The 22,446-nt window shown below is 33.4% G+C and overlaps 3 protein-coding genes across 10 annotated transcripts; 1 reads left to right on the top strand and 2 right to left on the bottom strand.

The window, feature by feature from the left end:
* The first annotated feature begins 1,302 nt into the window (after positions 1-1,302).
* LOC105177790 (protein DWD HYPERSENSITIVE TO UV-B 1) lies at positions 1,303-5,434 on the top strand. 7 transcript variants are annotated; one of them, XM_020698894.2, is made up of 7 exons: positions 1,309-1,509; positions 2,780-3,445; positions 3,922-4,359; positions 4,490-4,684; positions 4,816-4,872; positions 5,100-5,162; positions 5,238-5,434. In XM_020698894.2, exons 2-7 carry the CDS (start codon positions 2,927-2,929, stop codon positions 5,319-5,321), a joined length of 1,356 nt encoding a protein of 451 aa, XP_020554553.1. In that variant the 5' UTR covers positions 1,309-1,509; positions 2,780-2,926; the 3' UTR covers positions 5,322-5,434. The 7 variants fall into 7 exon arrangements, 6 of the variants coding, with proteins under 6 accessions (XP_020554553.1, XP_011099343.1, XP_011099342.1 ...); XM_011101041.3 differs by having other exon boundaries at positions 1,309-1,538; positions 2,789-3,445; XM_011101040.3 differs by having other exon boundaries at positions 1,309-1,538.
* An 863-nt stretch (positions 5,435-6,297) lies between these two features.
* NRAMP3 (natural resistance-associated macrophage protein 3) lies at positions 6,298-9,833 on the bottom strand. Its single transcript, XM_011101039.3, has 4 exons — positions 9,156-9,833; positions 8,555-8,691; positions 7,808-8,460; positions 6,298-6,901 (listed from the first exon to the last, which is right to left on the bottom strand). The coding sequence occupies exons 1-4, from the start codon at positions 9,692-9,694 to the stop codon at positions 6,692-6,694; spliced, it is 1,539 nt and encodes a 512-aa protein (XP_011099341.1). The 5' UTR covers positions 9,695-9,833; the 3' UTR covers positions 6,298-6,691.
* Positions 9,834-17,281: 7,448 nt separating this feature from the next.
* Positions 17,282-19,520, bottom strand: LOC105177791 (E3 ubiquitin-protein ligase APD4). 2 transcript variants are annotated; one of them, XM_011101042.3, is made up of 5 exons: positions 19,128-19,520; positions 18,896-19,015; positions 18,729-18,804; positions 17,767-18,061; positions 17,282-17,566 (listed from the first exon to the last, which is right to left on the bottom strand). In XM_011101042.3, the coding sequence occupies exons 2-5, from the start codon at positions 18,959-18,961 to the stop codon at positions 17,488-17,490; spliced, it is 516 nt and encodes a 171-aa protein (XP_011099344.1). In that variant the 5' UTR covers positions 18,962-19,015; positions 19,128-19,520; the 3' UTR covers positions 17,282-17,487. The 2 variants fall into 2 exon arrangements, with proteins under 2 accessions (XP_011099344.1, XP_020554978.1); XM_020699319.2 differs by having other exon boundaries at positions 18,725-18,804; positions 19,128-19,148.
* Positions 19,521-22,446: the final 2,926 nt, after the last annotated feature.

The following is a 22,446-nucleotide window of genomic DNA, read 5'->3' as shown; positions in this document are numbered from 1 at the left end:
ACCCGTGATCCTCAGCAACAGTTCTCTTTGGGCCAATTTATTCCCTGGAGGCTCTACTCTGAATGAACTTTTTGGGAACACCTAGGCCATCACCCAAACTAGGCTTCCTGGGGGCACTTTGAACCTTGTGTTCTTTTGGGCTTTTGCAATCTCTTCCTTTTGGATTATTTGGTTGGGCCAATTAATTTTTATGGACACAAATGTAGTTTCTCTTAGTCGGTCAAACTTACACCGCACTAGCTACATAGATAAGGATCCCTCATTTTTTAAAGTATGATTATATATGAATCATTCAATTACTCTGTATATTACATATCGAATGTAGCATATGCAGAACTATCATAATTTATCTATATATTGTTAGTTACAATTATAACCATAAAAAAGGAGTTAATTACACTTGCAATTTTTCCTACAAAGGGTGTTGCCATGTAAATATCAATCACCATCACTTACAAGTTATTAGCTTCTACTCAATTTCTGACATAGATGTCCAACAATGACACAACACTGCCTTCCAATCATATTTGAATGCTACAATACTTGCGAAACATTTATCATAAATTCACACACTTGACCATAGATTTAATCGTTTTCAATTCCATAATTTCAATATATCTTTAAAGATGAAGAAATATCGAATAGATCTATAAGAAATATACATCCAAGTTAAAGTGACTCTCAACTCAAAATTATGAACAGTTGATGTTGGGAAACGTGATAGTAGATGTGTTTCGTCTAGTTTCAGAAATCAACCCAAGCATGCATTTCATATGATTTCTCAATTTCTATTACCCCACGTTGATATAAGATTTGTGTGAATCTGAATTGTTCTTAGGTAATTTTTACTCAACATCTATAAATACGATCCACGTTAGACAGCCTATTACAGAATACATATTGCATGTCGTTTTCAGTATTCTTCTCATGTCTATCTTTATTCTTGGTATCATAAGATTTTTTTCCCTATCACTTATAAATGATTGCCCATCACCTAAAAACATGAAATGGATAATTACACCGTTTTTTATTAAAATTTGGTATAATTTTATATAGACCCCTTATATAGTTTGAACAAATAGATTGTTCAATTATTAAAAATTTATGAAAATTATTGATATTTACGAAAAAGTTGAATGAAAATTCTGATCAAATACATTTATTCATCTTATAAAATTAATATATATGAGAAGGTAAATCTTGATTATTTTGAACCGAATATATGTAAGTAAAAAATATATAAACGGGATAGAAAACATAAGAATAGAATAGGATCGTATGTGGTGTTAAATGGTGCAATAAGTGGGGTGGGGAAAGTGTAGGACTGTGCTGTAGTTGTGCTTATCTTCAGAACTGAGTTATTATAAGCAAAAGCCAGAGAGATATTTTCTTGGTGTTTTTTTATGCAAATTCTCTCACTCCTCACTCTCATACATACTCCTTTTGTCATTTCTTGTCTTTCAGTTCCCGGAGAGCCACTGCTGTCATAAGGTTTCTTCATTTTTCACAGTATGCACTGTTTTCAACTCAGAATCCAGGTTTCTTACTTTCTTTTGTTCATGTTTTTCCTTCTGCGTGTGTTAGAGTTCAATTTGATGCTACTTTCTTTATGAAGGTGCTGTTTCTTGCAATAGTTGTAGTCTGAAAATGGAGGAGCTTGTGTATAGATTAGGGGGAAATGGTTGTTAGCAGCGTACAGTTAGCTGATTTTCAGAGCAGCTAAACCCAAAAAACAGGGGAAGTGGCTTCTGATGTTAGAAGTGGAAATAGCAGATTTCAAGAATGTTTGGATTGGTCTTAGCCCATGTTGCCTGAACCTTCGAAACCTGTAATATGTTAAACAAACTTACATTCAGAGGGACCACCTCTGGAAAAGAAGAAAGAAATAAGAGAAGCAAGAAGGTTGCCTCAAAAAAGTATGCTAATCCTATACCCTATAGGAGGAACAAGATAATGACTAGATTCCAAGGCAAAGTTAAATTATATGTAGTGGGTGCTATCATTTTAGAATTGGCAATTGATGGGATTGTTAGGTAATAAAAGCAAATGACTTTGAAGTATTTGTATATGCAATCAATAGGAAGCCGCCATGTGGATTTTTCTCTGCTGTCTTAGGTAACATGACTTGTTCAAGATAATTACAGTTTCATATATGTGATAAGCTCTGATCTGGAGCCATTTTGGATGGAGCAAGAAAAGTTAGACATAGACTCAGCAGAAAGGAAGAGATTACTTAAAGGAAAACCGTAGATATGTTATCTTTGTTCCTTTCAATATTTAAATTCATGTCAACTTTTGGAATGGTTTGATCTTGAAAGAAGAAAAATATATGGAACAGAGTGGAAAAGCAAGAAACACGGCTTCTTACTTTTACGTAATTTTAAGTTTTTACTGTTATTTCGATGAAGTTGGAAGATGAACTCCATTTTGTATTTGCTGTCTTCAATAACCAGCTCCATGGATTGAAGTTGATGCCTCCCTCTTTTGGATACTTTTATTCCGGTTCTGTCATTGATTGATGAGCTCTAGTAGAAAAATGGAAGTAGGTATATTGTTGGGCCCCGACTTTCTTTGAATATTCGTAATAAGTATAGTAGTTAAGCAAATTATTGCCATTGGATTACTGACGGAGAGAGCAACCTTTATTCAAAGTTGACCTAATGCCTTGGATCTCTCTTCAGATCAAAACAGCTTTGCGTTTTTGTAATGTGTGTTCTCTTGACAATCATGCTGTTGGCTATAGTGAGTTAATGACTGTTATCTTATTTTGTGGTTTAAGTTTGATTAGATAATTAGGATATGTTCAGAGTGAGATGAGTCAGGTACACGTGTACCTCACTGGGACTTGAAAAACGAAGACCTGCATGTCAAACTTCATTGTATCCATCATCTGTCTGCTTTGAGGAACAGTGCATATGCGGAGACCATGATTACATCACTGCCTCATACAGAAATAACAGATAATTCTCCTGTAAAAGAAGCGGATACTGCAAGGGCAAAAACTGCCTTTTCAAAATACTATGAGTACTTGCCATATAAGCGTCAGCACAAGGAGAGTGTTATCGATATCTTGCATTATCGTGCAACAGGATCGAGCAGTGCATTTTGCCACAAGCCATTCAAGACAAAATGGGCATTATCTACTAGAAAGAATCAATGCTTCTACACGAGGTCGCTCTGTGCAGCAAAGTTTGGGTGTTCAGTGAAGCCACTTCTATATCCCATTACGGATGCAAGTGAGACAATGAAAGAAGTGGACAAGAGGCTTCGACCAAGGCAATTTGAGTATCACCCATCTGACTCTTGTCTAATGGCTGTAGGAACTCTCGATGGAGAAGTAGTTGTCATCAACCATGAAACCGGAAATATTCTCTCTTGCATTTCAGCATACGGGAATACGAATGGTATTCTTGGCCTTTGTTGGCTTAAGCAAAAACCTTCTAAGGTATTTCACTACCTCTCTAATGCATATCAATTGTAGTTATACTTTAGTAAGTAATTTACATGTCCTTATTTGTCATGAGATTTGATTGATCATCTGAATGAGGGACGGTGGGGCCTTAACTTTCTTACATCACCATTTTTCAAGGTTGTTGATTGTTTTATTTGTATAGTTAATCACTTTTCCCTTTCCTTTTAGTCTCAAGATGGTAGATACTACAATGTCATTAGTTACTTCATCTGCTCTACAGAGACCCTGTTGAGCTTTTTCTTGAAAACCAGAAGTAGATGGAAATTCCACTTGTAACAAAAGAATCATCAGCTGCATTATATTTGCTTTCCTAAAATCTTTAGGACTTTCATGAGATTCTTCGCGTCTGCTGGAGTCGATTTATGTAATTCCAGTTTGCTGTTTAAATGTATACATTCTAGGTTAATGGAGTCTGGCTAATAAATCTATCCTACATCTTGCCTATCTAGCTCCTGGTGGGTTCTGATAGTGGTTCCCTGAGATTGTACGACATCAATTGTGTTCAGCCAAAAGTTGAAGATGGTTGCTGCAACCCGACGGTTGTCTTTGATGACTTTGAGCAGTTGACCTCAGTCCACGTTAACTCAACGGACGATCGATGTCTAACAAGTGGATACTCCAAGAAAGTTGCCATATATGACATCTGCACAGGCCAACGCTTGCAATTGTTCACAGACATGCATCGTGAACCAATAAATGTAGCTAAATTTGCAAATCATTCCCCTAACCTGTTTGTGACTTCATCATTTGATCGCGACATAAAGATGTGGGATTCAAGACACAAGCCTTGGCAGCCTTGCTATACAGCTTCAAGCTCAAGAGGAAATGTGATGGTCGTATTTTCTCCTGATGATCTTTATCTATTAGTTTCAGCCGTTGATAATGAGGTACTCTATATTCTTGCACATAGCAGTAAAATCTATCATCTTGAACTAAAAAAAGAAAAATGAAATTATTCGGTTGCTTTAATGGTTTTAAGTTTCAGGCTAATCATGGATAAATTTCACCTCTCTCCAGGTGAAGCAACTTTTGGCTGTGGACGGGAGGCTTCACATGGATCTCGGGATAGTTTCAACAGGAAGTGCTCATAACTACACTCGTTCTTATTACATGAATGGAAGAGACTACATTATTAGTGGAAGTTGCGAAGAACCAACGATCCGTATTTGCTGTGCACAAACCGGAAGGCGTCTAAGAGACATTTCTTTGGAGGTCAGTCACAAACAAGGAACATTTGCTCAGATACATAACTTTTCTTGTTGCTTTGCATCTACAGTTTCTCTCTGAAGAGTAATTTCAATGTTCAGAACTTGTGAGGAAATTTGTCCCTGTTATTTTTCCAGAGTACGGGGTGTGGAAGCTCGATGTTCGTGCAGTCATTGAGAAGCGATCCTTTTAGAGTAAGTTTCTTTATCTACTAATACTAAGTAATCACTTCAAAAAATTCTTTGGCAATACATATGGAGCTTTCTTCAGACCTTTCAAAACCGAAATGCTATATCTGTTTCCTCAAGTACATAAATTTTCCAACACTGAACACAATTCCAGACCAATGTCAGCTTTCTTTTGAAAATTATGATTCTTGGTGGATGCTAACATAAGAGCTTATATATCTCTGTCAATGCAGCATTTCCACATGGCCGTCCTGGCAGCATATTTTCGACCAGTCTCCAAGTACGAAATCATTAAGGTATGTTTGATCTTTATCACTTATCAATCCATAGCTTGTTTACATGTTAACATTTGAAGGATGATGATGATGCAGGTCAACTTACTTTCATCAAGCCACTCTGCTGAACAACATCAAGGAGGCTTGAAAACCTGCCATTCCTGTGACAAGGGTGGCTGATAATGCACAGTTATACTTATGCTATTCGATTGATCTGCGTTTTTCTGATTCCTCACGCTGTATAAAATTAATGACGGAGGTATCTGGAAATGAATGTATGATTTTAAAATTAATGACGGAGGTATAAAAAAAAAAGTAGCAACACCGGCGCCATGTGGCCACGCTCCCTCTTCACCCCTAGGCGACGACGATCATCGACGCCCATTGCCCAATCTTCCTCTCACTTTCTATTTGTCCTTCTGTCATTTCGCGGTGATAAGGTGGCCCTAATTTTAAATGACTCAGAGTTGACTTGTGCTGACATCATGTTGACCGCTGAACTGGCCTTAATATGGAATGGTGAGTCAAAGGCCACATGTCTCTACCTGGGGATGAGTCAGCTAATAGGTTATTGAAGTTGATGAGTCACTAGAGACCTGGTGATCTTTGTAATGAGGCAACAAGCACGTAGAACACTAGCTAATGAGTCACCCGCCAAGTTTATTGTCCGAGATGAGTCATCATACGCGCTGAATGAGTGCAATGAGTCGAAACACCACATGAATTTTTTATGATGAGATAGTATACAAATAAAATACTTTGAATTGGCCACATAGGAGAAGTCTGATTAGTCAATTGGCCTATCGCGCGAGAATGAGTCATCATCCATGTAGGATAAGAAATGATTAACCACAACGCGGCACACTTGTAGACACATTACTTGCCAATACTCCGTGACTCAAATTGCCATGTCATGATGGGAAGATGAATAGTCGAACACAGATTGCAGAGCAATGAGTCATCTGCCGTGTTGTTCATTCAGCAAATCTAATCTGGCTTAGAAGCGAACATGTCGTTTTAACGCCGATCATTCGTAACATGTGAACCGGTGTGTCGGTTTTAAATAATATAAACCAAACTAGAGTACGGCTATGTAAATTATAACATATTCAGAATTAGGAGACTTTTATGTTGAATACTTAAGAATGCTTAGCTATGCAAGCAAAAGCATTTGAATAATATTAGCTTGACATGAGTACATAATTTCCCACATAAAATCGCTGCCCACTTGACTACTTATCAGGGCAGTTTGTTGGCTAATCATATTAAGAAACCTACGGATTAATACATACATGGATTCAGACCTCAGAGGAGGAACAGATGCTAGCATCTTCTGTGACACTAGAGAAAAGCTTCTTTTCTTTCATTCTTTGCAGGCATTAAATATAGTACAAAAAATGGTATTCATCGTCTCCCTCAGAACCGAGGATTGAGAGACTTCTATTTCTGCCCTGTGAAACTGTTATTTTGCAAGAAATGTGAATCCATATCACCCTTGATGTAGTAGGGTCGCTTTCGTGCCTGATGTGGATGTCCAAGGGGATGATTCATCAAATTCCCAAAGTTGTCTTTGCATTTCCAAGCAAACGAGAAAGGTTAAATCCCCTAGCGATCAGATACAGAATGAAGCAAACATATGCAGCTGTAAAAACAAAAACCACGGTGGAAAACACCAGACCGCTCACTTCTTTGGAGAAAAAGTCTACCAGAAGATATCCATTGATCACTATTACCAGGGCTGCCACAAGCCATGATATTGTCTGCAAAGCAGAAAAAGGAACACGTGAATCTTCTAGTTATTCCTTTCTGGTAAGTCGATATGCACAAATTTTGTATCTCAAATGTAGAAATATGGTAATAACTACAGGATAGAAAGGGAAAATTGATTAACTTCTGCCATCTTCAGAGTAGATAAACCAACAAGAAAAGAGAACTACAGAAAGAAATGCCACTGTTAGATACATAGAGCAATTTTCTCTATTAGTTTTTCAGACTTTTATAGTGAAAGAAGAGCAGGATCGCCATCATTGCTAATACAGATATGCCTCCCCATCCAATAAGTGGTTACCTTATTTAATTATCCATCAGAAGAGAAGTCAATTCCCGCAAGGGATCTCCTCTCCACACTATTATGGATTATACTGCAAATAATTCTGTTCAGGTTGAGCCAGTTATAAGCATGAGTATAAATTCAAAAGCAATGGTCCGACTAAGTTAGAAGTGGAAGATTTACATTAGCTCATTCACCCTTCCTCCCAAAATTTTAACAAAATCACAGTTTGATTTTACAATTCTTGAGAGAAACACAAAAAGATGAAGCCATTCTTTCCCCACAGAAGCAAATAAATTAAGTAGAAATGATATCCACACATAACACTAAATTTTAGGCAGAGATAAAATGGCTTAATATAAAAGGAAAAAGCCCAGCATCATTAAGAAATACCAAATTGATTGACATAGCATTAACTTTACCGTGGATGCAGACCTCTGCCCCAGCAAAAAACCACATGAAAACTGATATACTGCGTCACTTTTAACAGTAAAAGAGTGGCAGAAGCATGCAAAGATAGTAATATAAAAGAAAGGGTGAGGAAACAAAAAACGAATTCGCACAACTCACAAATGGAACTGCATGTAAATCTGATATGTTCTCAAGAAGAAAGTACCTGAAGAACAGGGCCAATTTTGAAAAAACCCATGACTTCCTCTTTGGAAACCAGGAAAAGGAGAGGGATTAGAGCAAAAGGGATCTGAATTGACTGTAGCACATTAAGCCATTCATTTAAAACATCCAATGAGTCCTCAGACGTATCAAACACAAGAGCAACAATTAGAGTGGGAATTATAGCAAAGCTCCTTGTTATCAATGCCCTCAGCCACTTCTTCAACCGCAAGTTTAGAAATCCTCCCATAATAAATTGTCCAGCATATGTGCCGGTTATAGTGCTGCTCTGTCCGGCAGCAAGTAGACCAATAGCCCATATGTATAAAATTGGGAATAGTCCTCCACCATACTTGTCTTGAAGATAATGCCCTGCATTTATAAGGCCAATACTGTCGGCTATTTCCGTACCATAAAATGCCTTTGCAAAAACGGTTGTAACAAATAAGTTTATCATAAAAGAGATGGTGAGGGCAGCGCCAGACTCAATGGAGTAGTAAGTAAGAGCTTCCCGGACTCGGCCTATCTTGCGATTGTCCACGTCCCTTGACTGTACAAGGGCAGAGTGCAAAAATACATTGTGTGGCATTATAATGCACCCGACGACTCCTACGGCCTGCTGTATTGTTTTGGAGCTAAGTTTTGGAACCAGAACACCTACAATTGCACTTACTCTATCAGTACAAGACCAAATGCAGCTTATTACAAAAAAGTAGAGTGCTCGTCTACTTGAGCAAGAACATTTTCTCACCAAGTAAAAGTTCATGACCGCTGGGCTTTGTTTCACCAAACATCCATGCAAATGAGATCGCCATAACTGCTATAAGGACGGCAAAAAGTGCTTCTAATTTCCTCACGCCATAGTTCTCCAGAAACAAAAAGACAAAGCTGCACCAAGAAAGTGATAAGAACACAAGTGAAATGATGAATACAAATTTTGAACTAGTCTCCCACTGATTCATTAAATATGCTAAATTACGTATAAACATTCTCAAACGTCATAAATATAAAAGACTAGGTAATCCAACCACCCTAACACTAGGGAAAAAGAAAAGACAGAAACATCTAAAATATAAACAGACGTAATATTTAAACTTGAGAGTCATACTTCTCAGAGTTTTTGACTAGTATGCTCCTGTATGTGATGAAGATAATAAAGAATAACATCTGCTTGCAGAATTAAGTAAACACGACCAGTCAGATTAGCATGTACGTATCCACCACTATAGTAACTCAATTCCCTCATCAAAAACCAATACCATTTAATTCATGTGCTTCTCTAAACTTGAAAAAAAAAACTGAAAAGGACAAAAATCAAATTATAATACGTAGTAATAATTCGAAGTTTTTACCAGTCAAGAGCTGTGATGATCACTCCAGCCCAGAGAGGTAGAAAGCCTTGGCTCAGTATCTTTATGGCAATAGCACTGCCAATGACCTCCTGAATATCAGCCCCAATTAGGGCCAGCTCAGCCATGACCCAAAGCAAGAGCCTGGCCCAATTAGGATACTCTTCTCGGCACAACTCCGCAAGGTGGCGGCCCGTTGCCACCCCTAGCCGGGCAGACAGAAGCTGGACCAAGAGACCCATGGCGGTGGCCCACAAAAGCAGCCACAGCAAAGAGTAACCCGCGATAGCCCCCGACTGGAGATCCCCCTCCAGGTTACCCGGATCCAAGAACGCTATACTCATCAAGAACCCAGGCCCCGTGAATAGCCACAGCTTCCGCCACGAGAAGGGCGGCGCTTTGGTAGAATACTCGTCGGCGTCGGGTCTTTCGTCAACTCCGACGATGTGGACCTTTTCAGTGGAATCGTAGGCTCGCTCTTCCTCGGCTTCATCGTGGGATTCGAGTAATCTCTGGTGCAGCTCTTCTCTGTTCGGAGGCATTTCTTTGAAAATGGTGGATTGAAACGGTGAGGAATCAGTGAAGATGAAGAAAGTAAGGAGGTGTAGGAATTGGCGTAGAGAAAGTTGGGATGTGGGGAGGGAAAATATGATGGGTGCTTTTATCGTTACGGACGGATGTAGAGTCTGCCAAAACTACCTTTATCTATTCTCTTTTTATTATTATTTATTATTACTTTATTTTATTTTTGGTCATGAAGGGATGTAATATATTAATGGGATAACTCCATTTGCACCCTCTTACCTATTACCTTTTTATAAATTATTTTTATATTTTAAATAATTATAAAAATCATTCTCGACAACTTTTAAAATTAAAAAATACCCTTATTGACTAAGTCAACCTTTAAAATAGTATCAAAGAACATAAATATTCTTAGGGTGTTTCTGTAATTATCAAAAGGTAGAAGTGTGTCAAAATAATATTTATAAAGAAACACTCCTAAGGATAATTCTGCTATTGAAAAATTATTTTAAAGGTTAACCTAATCAATAGATATATTTTTGGGTTTTAAAGGCTGTTATGGATGGTCTCTGTAATTTTTCAATAGACATAAGTGGTTTGTGTAAAAAGACAATAATTGAGGGTGTATAAATATAACGATCCCTATATGAAACTCACATCTCCTTTTTATTATATACTTATATAATTTGTATTAGTTATATATATAGAAGTATATTATATATGTGAAATGTACATGTTAAAGAAAATATGATATGTAATTAGAAAAAAAAATACAATTTTTAGTCCTATAAGTTAGAGGGTGACAATTTTGATCCTGTTCAAATTAAAATTAAGCCAATTTGTAGTAATTTTAGACCTTTTTTATTAGTTTACCTGAAAATTTCCACGCCATCTGTTATGTCTATCCTAAATTATGGCTTTCGGTGAATTTGATGACATAGTAGTTCATTTTTTTTTTTTTTTTTGGTTTTTTAGGAGATGACTCGATTAAAAGAAAATTACCACTTGATTACATGACAAGTTTTTCTAAGTTGTAATTTTTGTTTTGCCAAATTATTTTTCTAAATACATATATATATATATTAGACTGCCATCTCATCAAATTCGCTGAGAACCTCAATTTATGTGACATGATTGATATCATAGAATTTCATTACGAAATTGCCCAAAAATGACTAAATTTGTCATAAGTTTCAAAATTGTAGGACCAAATTACAAGTTTTAATTTAAATAAGACCAAAATTGCAAACTCCTCTACTTTATAGGATTAAAATTGCATTTTTTACTATGTAATTATAGAGTATATAAAATTTAACTACTTTACGATATATGTGTTTGATTATTCCATAGAGCAATGAAAATCTCATATTGAAGTACCTATAGTATGGTGACGTTATTCTAGAGCATAACCATATATTTGAAATGCTTACATTAGTTATACTGAGTCAATGCTTCCTATTTTCCTAAATCGGTTTAAAATAATAATTAAAAAAAAAAGCTTTTTATTTTAAGATGATTATTCATTGGCATTGCACTGTTTTATTTTTATTAAAATAACAAATGTAAAACTCCTTAATTTGTTGGTCCAGATTTTATAAATAAGATTTTGACCTTTTTTTAACACAAAGTTCTATGTCTTAAAATTAATGAGAACAACTATGTTGTGTACCATAATATAATAATAACAATGACTCAATAATTGCTAATCTATACCCCCAAGAAGTCAAGAACCCCACTTTTAAGAAGTGGACTTGAATGCATGACTTTTTTAGATAAGGATTATGATTAATTGAGATTAACTCGAACTAATTAACATAAAATATTTATACTCAAATTAAATTTAATTGAATCAAATCAATCACATACAAGTACGACACTTTTGTCATATAATTAGATATTATTAATATATTACGCTTATTATATAATTGATTCAATTCCGACTAAATTTGCTCTCAAGTAAAATTTCTATATTAACATTTGCCTAAAATTCTCATGGGACCCACAAAGAAAGAATGTCCCTCTCTAACAACTTAGGTTGAGACTGAGAAGGCATCTCTGCTTCAGTTCCTTGAAGCATTAATGTCATGACCGGATTTAACGTGGCATTAGAGTGACAGCGAGGCAAGCAATGGTGAGTGGGCAGTGAGGGAATGAGTGGGAATGCTCGAGACGAACATGGACACGTGTGTGGGGACAGTGAGCAAGCGCGTGTCATTGTCGAGGATTGCCCATGGTAGCACAGGGCGTCCGTGCTCCTAGTTAACGACAAAAACCTTCCTATTTGACGAGGGTCCAAATTTCAAAACAAGAGCATCCCTTCCCAATACAACCAAGAATTCCACATGTCCCATTGGCATTGCAATTTGCAACAACCAGTACAAGAGTTTTGGAGGAGAATCGAAATTGAAATCTTGGAATTTTGCACAACATGTGTAATCATAGTTATTAGTATTTCTGTTGATTTTTAAAAGTATGTCGACATTATGACACATCAACAAAAGCAGAGCCAATTGGATCTTTTGCAGTATTATTTAATTTGTATAGTATAAGTGATGGTACATAGTTCACATGTTGCTTTTTTTATATGTAGATATTTTATTTTACTTGTTGTGAGATTTTTATACATTAAAATTAAATTATTGTCGCTAAAAATATATGATTTTTTACATCACGTAATGTTAATATTGATTTTTATGAAATGTTTGAGTGTTTATAAACCATTACAAAACGTCTAATTATTTTGTCAAAAAATATAATTAATAAGCTCATAAAATTAGACGTTACAAATTTATTAAAAAAGTAAGAATTTCTTGATTTATATGTAGAACTTTAATAAATTCATTCGAATTAATTATAAATTTGTTATTAGTAACATTGAATAAATTATATTATTTCATTTTATCTAAAATGATTTAAACTTTAGCTTTTAAATAAAATTCAATATTTTATAAGTTTAAAAAAGATTTTAGCAGGGAAGAGAGAGAGGGAGTGAGGTTCGAAATGGTGGAGGAAAAACTCTGCTCTACCTACTAACCTCACGTTGTGCTGTGCATCATGCTTTCAAATATTAAAAGATATGTTGCGTCTATGCAATGCATCTTCATCACTATGTTATGTTTTATTTCTGACTTGGAAACACTTACAATATCCATAATTTACTCATCATCATATACATATATATTACCCATTGTGGTACGTTGTCTTTATATGCATATAATAATTTTTTTTTTTGCATTTTAGAATGTATTATAAATAAGAATAAAATATATAAATCAATACATTATATTAAAAATAAAAAAAATTAATTTATCAATTAATGTAAAATTTGAAATTTTAAATAAGTTAGTTATCTTATTAGTTGAAGGGTATTTTTGACTTCTTAAAAAATTAATGGGGTAGCGTCATTAACTGCCGTTTGTGAGTATGAATGACCTTTTTTTTTAATATTAGTAAATATATATATATATATTATTTCAAGAAAAAATGTTGTTTAAATAGGAGGTAATTTGTTTCATTTTCCAAAACACAAGAAAGGAAAGTAATTTCCTAATTTTTTTTTCATAGAGAATTCTTTACTCATTTCACAGATCACAGTGATAAATTGCATTTGACCCTATTATTTTCTTTGCAATTTTGTGTTGGCTGTCTGTCCGAATTAAGCTTCTTCATGAGGCATGAAAGATGCTTTCTTTCTTCTTACATATCTTCATCGACGACAAGCTGCTCCTACTTAATTTGCATCACATCAATTTGTGTCTCTATAATAATGTATTTTGGTTTCATACGTTTCTTTGTATGTGTGGACAAGAAAGAAAGAAAGAGACGCTGTCGATTTTTCTCGCACTTCAAAAATAAATAATTAAATAAATATTGGAGTGAGGCTGTCTTTTTATATATATATATTGTTGTATGTACCATTTTTCATGCCTCCTTACTAATGATGTAAGCAAGGCTCACTTTATCAAATAATTATGTGGCTTTTTCATCAACATTTTATCCCCCAATTGAATTGGATTATCTATTTATTTACATGATTACCAGTCTGCCTATTTAAACTTATGTATGTTCCATGCACATAACTTGTTTTCATGTTTTGCACACAATTTTGAATATTTTTTACTCCTAGCACATACTAATGGTGAAAATTGTTTCTATGAAATATTTATATATCCCAACAATTTGTTCTCAAAATTTTATTTTTTAATGACAAATTGTTATAAATTTGAAGCAACTTAGTAAAAGAAAATAAGAATGCCCATATACTTTGTTAATTAACTACATATATTCAATAAATTTAACTAATATGTTTGATATCCTTAAATCTAACAATTAAAAAATCGGCACAAGTGGCACAGAAAAGACCTTAGCCTAAATTTTTTGAAAAGCCTAAAAGAGACGATGCAACTCAGCTAAAGCCCAGATATGGACAAAGACACGTGACAATGCCTTAAGAGACTACGTGAATTGATAAGGTTGTCAATTCACCCAAAGAGAAGGAAAAGGATAAACTTCCTTGGATCAATTAGAACATGTGTCAGCCAACGAGGCATAATAGAGATACTTTTCGACGAGTAACTAATCGCTCTCCTTGAAAAGTTGGAGATCTTTCTCGGAGTTGGGTGGATTTATCCCACTAAATTCTCGAAAAACCAAAAAAACAAAAGAGAGAGAGAGAGAGATATGGTCTTATTACTTCTCATCCTTTACTTGCTTATAAATAGTAAGTTCAAAAGTATTTTTTTGATAAGTCTCACTTTACACCTATACACTTTTGCCTATATTGTTATTTTACTTTTATTTTTCTCACTCTTATTAATTTGAGCGTCGAATCATTACCATTTGCATTGCAAGTTATATTCATTTGAAACTTGTAAGAGTTCAAAAACTCATACTCAATTCACTGAATACGAACATTTTTGCACGTATCAGTGTTGTAGCTTAATATATTTGAAAACCAAAGGCTAAAATATTAACCAATATCAATATACTTACTGCCTATTGGTAAACCCAAAACTCTCTTGCTGGTAGACCACCAATTGGTTGTTCCAACGTGGCGGGACGACAAGATAATGGATAATGATTGATAGGTTTTATATTTATGCGTTTTAGCGAAGAAAAATTTTCGTCCCAAGTAACATTTCCAAATGTATACTCTATTGTAATCAATGTTTAGGTCCATATCTACATAACTACTATTGATATTAAATTACCATTTTTTTACAAGCATTTCAGCAAAGAATTGATCAGGTCAAATGGTTAAGCTGGATTATTATTTTTCTTGTTTTTATTTGATTTATGTCGAAAGTCGAAATTGTAAAAGTAATTTGGAAACTTGAGATAGACGAACAAATCGTTTAGGCTCGTTGGGTGGTCCTTAAAAAAGACCCTCCTATACCTAAGTTAGTTGGAGTGAGATCGAAGGGAAAATAAAGAATGCTTTGTTGAAATTAATAATAACATACTTTGGTCCGAATCAGCTCTTCGATCTTTATAGAGCCAAATGTTCATACTTGTACAAATTCATGGTGTAATGATCTCGAACTTCCAAATTATATGATAATCATGATCGTAGTTGACGGCCTCTGGATCGAGTCAAACCAGATGCGGACCGAATCAGTTAAAAAACACTTAAATCTTGGTAATGTATTTATATTTTGTCTTTATGGGAGGAATATGCTGATTTTTTTTGTTAGCATTGCTATATATCCCAAACACTACCATTTTACAAACTCTTTTTAGCAAATTTTATTTTATGATCAACCGAACATTGATCGGTTAATGATTGAATTTGGTCGGATCCATAAATGCAGTCCAATTTTAAGAACATCGCTTTTGGTCTTCTGTGCATGTTTAAATAAGGAGAAAATTATTGTTCATACGTACATACTATGTTTCATATGGGGGCCGGGTGAAAAAGTTCTTTCACCCTTAATCATTATTTTGAAATACAAAGTTTTAAATATGCGGTTTCATATATACGTCTAAGCATGTATATTGTGATTGGAGTCGAAAAAAATAAATCAAATTATTCAATACTTCATTAAGATCAATGGATAAAAGCTTGGTGAGTTTGATTCTTTGAATTTATCAAACAAAACTTGAACAAAAGTTTTTTCTTTTGTAAATAAGCTTTAAAATACAATTTCGATCTCGATTCAATTGGTGTGAAATTAATAAGAAATATTTGAAAATAACAAATAAGTGTAACTCAAACCGTATTTAATTAAATTAAAGTTCCTTTGAACTCGATTCGATCAATAATCAAAACAAACGCGAACCCAGTGTTTTAAGTTCATTAATAATTCAAATAAACTTGAATATGGGTGTATCGAAGTCGGCTCAATTATTTATTTATAGTTTTAGTTGTGGTCGGATTCACGTGCCCAAAAAAGAAATATTTGCGTCCAACTTCTTTCTTGTTGGTTTTGACGACTAACTCCGTTTTCTTACTTTCAAATACTCATATGTTCGGTGGATCTTGAATTCATGGCCTCAAATATATGGAACTTCAATCTCAAAGTTAATTACTAAACTAAGACATAACTGGTGATTAAAAAATGCTCCTTAAGAAGACACAAATACACATATTTCTAAATTTGTGAAATGAAAAACAATGGTGTAATAAGGCTAGAGATCAATTACGATGTTGTCTAATAGGGATAGGATTCAATTATTTTGTTAAGACTTTTTGTTGTTTGGATAAACCTAAAAGAAGAAATTACATACTTTATGCCAAATCATAAACCAAATTATAAAGATTGACAAAGTTGGTTTTCCGCTTACCAATGTATCTTTTGGAGAACTGAAATTGTTTTTTCGTCAATTCCAATTTCATAAACCATTTCTTTTAATTTAAATACGCATATCATAAATATTAATTGCCATTCACTATAAAAACAATAAATAATTAATAATGATACAGAATCCACTGACAAATAGTGGCATCAGATGGATCACAAATTCGAGTTCTAAGGGAGGAGTTAAGGAACAAATTTACTCGTAGGACTTCTAGTATTGGTGCCTCATTTGACCATTTGAACTAAGTTTTAAGAGCTACATATAGTAAATTTGACGATTGGAATTAAGTATAATATAAATAAAATTTTAGTGCTATATTCAATAATAAAGTAGCATAATATACATGAATTTATGTTGTAGATCATACATTAAAGCTTGTAAAAGAATATATAAAATTCTAACATATGTTTCCTCAACTCCAGGTTTTAACCAATTTCACGAGCATGTACAGCTTTTATTAACATTCGAAAACAATCAGAGTCTCTTTTTTTTTTTGGTTCTTGGGAACTCCATGGATTTATTTTTTGTTTCCCTCGTTTTCCCTGTAGACAATACTCACCACTGATGTACGCATACATCCCATTTTTTTGTTGTGCAGTGTGGAAGATTCCTAATCAACTTAGATTTAGCTGAATTAAATTAATTATGAAGCAAGTATACTAATGTAATTAGTCTTTTTTTTTATAAACTATATATCAATTAGACGTCAAGTGTATTGTATTCGTCATATAATTAATTTATTTGAGTTAGAATTTCCTGCGCGACGTTCCATATCATGCCAAAAATACTGATGAAAATACCAAATGTAACATAATGTTTTTTAACAACATGAATTTCTTGAATAGGAGAAATACATAGTGATCAACGACTAAATAAAAAAACATACATAGGTAAACGATGCTTCATAAATAACTCGTCTCCGGGCCAATTTCCAGGCCCAGGATGATAGATGTCTCCTTCTAGTGCAACAGCTGGAAGGGACGACAGAAGTTCATAATCCTACGACGTTGTTTCACACAATATGCAACCTCTTTACTTTGTCAATATTCCCTCGGCATATTGGACAGCTCTTGCTTTCCTCGTTGAAAATCCTGCACACGAACATGTTTCACAATTCAGTCCCATTCTCCACACCGCCACTGCTGATTTATTCACTCACAAGTTCTAAGTATAGGAGAATGTACTATCTTTTCCTTGTTGTATGGTAATCATATTTATGTTCCAATAAGTAATTGCGGAAAGCGTAAACCAATCATATGATAAGTGAATAAAGAAGGAACGAGGGTGTCACCTGTGAGCACAAGCGTGGCAGGCAACACAATGGCCACAAGGAATGAAGAAACAGTTCCTCTGGTCATCGTAGCATATCACACATATCGTTCCATCGTACAAGTCCTCACACGAAGAGCTGCTGCCTGATTCTAAGTCCTCTCCACTGGTGCCATAACTAGTGAACACAGCTTCCTCCTTGGACAACAACCTACTATTCTCAGTTGCCCTTGCTGCTTCTCCACCGGCACCGGCCTCTTCCTCGTCGCAGCTCCACATGAGTTTCACGATCAACGCAATCACCATCAAGAATACGGCTGAAGTTTGCCAAAAACAATTGACTCGAATTACAATAATTACGATGTTGAAATTAGCATGCCCATGGAATCAATCAAGTAGCTGTATTGGTTATTTTTTATACAAATTCAGTAATATTTTTGGAATTTACATTGTAATTCTTTTCCACATTTATACAAGGGGCTAAAACTAAAAGCCTGTAAAATAAGTTTATCCGGAAAAAAAAAAAAAGAACAATGGCAATAATTTCGACCCACAAATTTTCATCTACAGTAATTTCTGATAATTTAGACTTTTTGAGTTTTAATCTTATAAATTACACTCAGATGATAAATTTTTCTGATAGTGACAATTTTTTAACTGGGGTTTGTCGACTGAAAATCAGCTCCAGCAAGTCCTCCGAATATCCTACCCACCAAAATTAAATCCTTTCTATTATTATTATTATATTTCTAGTTTTATTTTTTTATCAATTCTTCTGCTTTCGTTCATTACCACAGATTTCCAAGAATTGGGATAAGGGGGAAATATCAATAACTCAAACTCGCTTGATCTACGGACAAAATTCAAATGATTGTATTGCACTAAATACACAAATACGAGTGTACAAAATACTACCATCCATCTCAGAGTATGCTGACGATGATGTATTAATCAAGATTTGTCTGTATACGTATACGTACATACCAGTGAGTCCCGCGTAAATGGCCATACGCATCGCGTATTCGACCACAACATGTCCTTCCCCCAAAACCTCATCGTCCTGCACAATTATCCGGAAATCAATGTATGAAAAATTAACCATAATTATTACTAGTAAATTAAGGATATTAATTAGCTAGCTAGTTTTATACTCTGTGATCAAACGCGAGGGTGACTGGAAATTGGTTGAGCCCACCGGGACTTGCTGTCGACGTCATTATTTATTGTCTTATCGTCTCTCTCCTGATCAACAGTCTGCTCTGATTAAATCTCTGACATAGAGAGGAAAAAAGATAACTAAGAGATAAATGTTTATAATTTATGAAACATGACTATAAAAAAAAAAAAAAAAAAAGAAAGTAAGAATTCAGAGATGAATCATACTCCTTGATCTCCCTTGTTCTCCGACGAAAAAGAAAGAATAAAAAGAAAAGAAGAGAATTTCTTTGATACTCATGGGCTGTATTCAGCTTCCTTCAAACTGTTTGTGATGTTCTGAAAGCTATATTTCTATGTGAGTATCAGAGAGAAATAGCGACGGACAAGAGAAGAAATTATCCGTCGTGAAATGGGTATGCAGAGATTCTTGATGGTGTCGCCCGGCCAGGATGTCAGAGTTGAGAATTGGAGACGGAAGGTTTGCAGAGGCAAATTGAAGAGTGGGTTTCGTGGTTTTGAAACTGTGCGCTGCCCAGTTCGTCTGGTGATGATGATGATGATGATATATATAAAACATATAATACAATGGTGGGCAGGTGCTGTGAGAGTTGGGATCAGGTTCTTCTTTGTGTATTGTATTTTAAAATAGATATTATACTTTTTTAATAGATATGTCGGGTTCTTTTTAACTTTTTTACCATCTCAATGATTGCAAGTAGATTTAACCGAGGTTAGTTTCTTGGAATTTTAATTGCAAATATTTTAAAGTCTACAGAAGATGGTTAAAAATGTACAAGTAGATCTATTTTTAGTATTAGACTATTAAGCAAAAATAATTTCAAAACTCTGTGTAAGTATTTCACATGCTCCAATTCTCACCAGCAGGAATTTAACATTTAATTATAATTGATCGTTATGATTAAAAATAAATAACTTTAGTAAATAGTCATTGATAATGATCATGCAATGGTTACTATCCATAGTTTTTACGAGTATGGTTAAAATATTTATTATAGTTCATACCCTTGGTAAAGATAGTTTTCATGATAGATATTCTAAATTTTTTAATCAATTTTATCTAATCATGATTAATAATAATTATTTACTACAATTTTAATTCATAACCAATAAAATTGTAGTCATAGTAAATTTCTTCTAGTGTTTAAAATAACTCTTTTTTTAAAAAAAAAAAAAAAAACAAATGAGTTCTTATTCTTCGGGTGAATTTACAAAAAAATTATATGATATCTAATTTAGTTGGTGAAGTCGAGGCTTTTATAAAATAAAATTATAATTTTAAATATTATAAATATAAAAATATTAATTTATTTTAATAATAACTGTTGATTAATTTATTATTTTAAGAGGGGGAGAGCGGGAGACAGATTTATTCCTTATATAAAAAAATTTGAAAGGATTGGGTGTAATATAATTGAGTGTATTAAAAGGACGAAAGTAGACAAAAGCTAGTTGTCTTGGCACATGCAAATGCAAGGAGTGGGGGCCTCTTAAAATAGTTCATTAATTTCAGTCACTGTGCTACTTCTATTTCTTATGTTTTCTGTTCTATTTTTTTTATTTTTCGTTGAATCTTCCACCCACTAATAAATCCTGCTATTCTTTTAAATGATAAATTGTATTTTTTTATACATTCAAATATTTTTTAATATATCGAGACATTATATAAATTCGAATAAATATAAATATAACAAACAGACATTAATATAAAAATTAATACACAGAACTTGAATAATTGTCCGTTAAGTAGTTTTTTTGTTAAAAAGAAATAACCAAATCGAATTCGTACACTTAAAATTCATAATTTTTATTCTTTTTTTTCAAGAATTGTCAATATACAACTTTATATTGTTCAAACAAATGCTGCTGCTTACAAGTCCAAAAAAGTGGGCATCTACGTAATTATTTAAATATAAAAAGCTTACAAGAAAAATTAGTTTTATAATCTCAAAAAGAGTCACAATTATAACACACCGCTAATTAAATATCAGATGTGATAATTAGAACAAGACAAAGCATATATTATAAAAAGCCATAAGCCCATCCACTGCCTACTTTTAATATCAACAAATTTGCCCAATTCCACATACATTCATGAAAAACGGCAACATCATTATATAAATTATTCTTATTTTATAATTATTAAAAATAACTTTTACTATTAGAAAAAATAAAAATAATTTAAATAAATAAATCATAAATTAAATTATGTAAATATAATTTAATTGAGATGGAAAATATTTTAAGAGTGTGGGGCCGGCGGGTGAGTTCCGAAGAATCTTTGAGCAGCCGTAAAAAGGGGGCAGGACGGGGGGTAAGACTTCACCGACCAGATGGCTGTAACAACTGGGAATTTGTCAATTTTTGGTAAATGTGTAAGATTGTTAAGACATGAAGTGAAAGTGAAGGTGGATGTTTTATATTACAAAAAAAAAAAAAAAAGTGAAGGTGGGTGTCTAATAAAAGGGTAGATCCACTGCACTCACCCAATAATGCGAGAAAAGTATCCCACTTAGTATGTGGTACGAGATGATGAGGTCTACTGCACAATAGTCATTGGGGTCTACTTTATTTACTTATTTCTTAAATGGATAATTAAATGCTAGTCTTTTAAAATTTAATATAATTATACATCTTTTTTTTTTATAATTTGAGAAATTATATTTAATAGTTTTAGGCCTGTTTTTTATTAAATAAATAAATTTATTTATTAATCAAAATTGACTGAATTTAATTATATTAGTAACAAAATTGAATAAAAATTTATATTTACCCTTAATTGACTTATTACTAACTTATTGCAAATCAAATAAATTATTTTCTGACCAAATCATTCTTATACATCTTCATAAGCTAAACCATGTGAGGAGGCACATCTTTATCCTTATGAGGGTAGTTTGGTCAAAAAAATAATATGTTTAAAATGCAAAAAATCATAATCCATTAATCAGGTTAAATACAGATTTGGAAAAAGTTTGGTGCGATTACACGTAAAATCTTTATGATTTGAAAAATTACATCTAGTACTCCTAAATTTTACTTTCGTTTAACAAATAAGTCTTTCCGTTAGTCAAAATTCACCAAATCTCATAAGAGGGGAGTGTAATTATCTTTATTAATTTTTATTTTCTTTTTGTTGCTAATATTAATAAATTGAATAAATTTTGATTAACGAAAATATCTATTTATTAGATAAAAATAAATTTCAGACATACTAAATATAATTACATATAATTTCATGGGAGGATGATGTAATTATCCCTTTCATTAAATAATTAGAATAGGAAGACAACAATAGTGATTAGTGATAATTTTGCCACAATTTTGTTACTCCATATTATTAAATTATGAATATATCAGGCGACAAGATGATGATTGTAAATACTGGTTTCATCATTTATTTTGAAGCAACTTTAAAACTTATGATTATTTTTATATACATTTAAATTTTAAATAATATTGTTCTATTGATTGTAGATCTATAATTCAATTTTAGTGAATAACTTTGATCCATTTTGTGTTTATA

This window comes from Sesamum indicum, linkage group LG9 (assembly GCF_026168435.1).
Source record: "Sesamum indicum cultivar Baizhima isolate 11 linkage group LG9, ASM2616843v1, whole genome shotgun sequence".
NCBI lineage: Eukaryota > Viridiplantae > Streptophyta > Magnoliopsida > Lamiales > Pedaliaceae > Sesamum > Sesamum indicum.
This window is presented reverse-complemented; position numbering and strand designations above follow the sequence as displayed.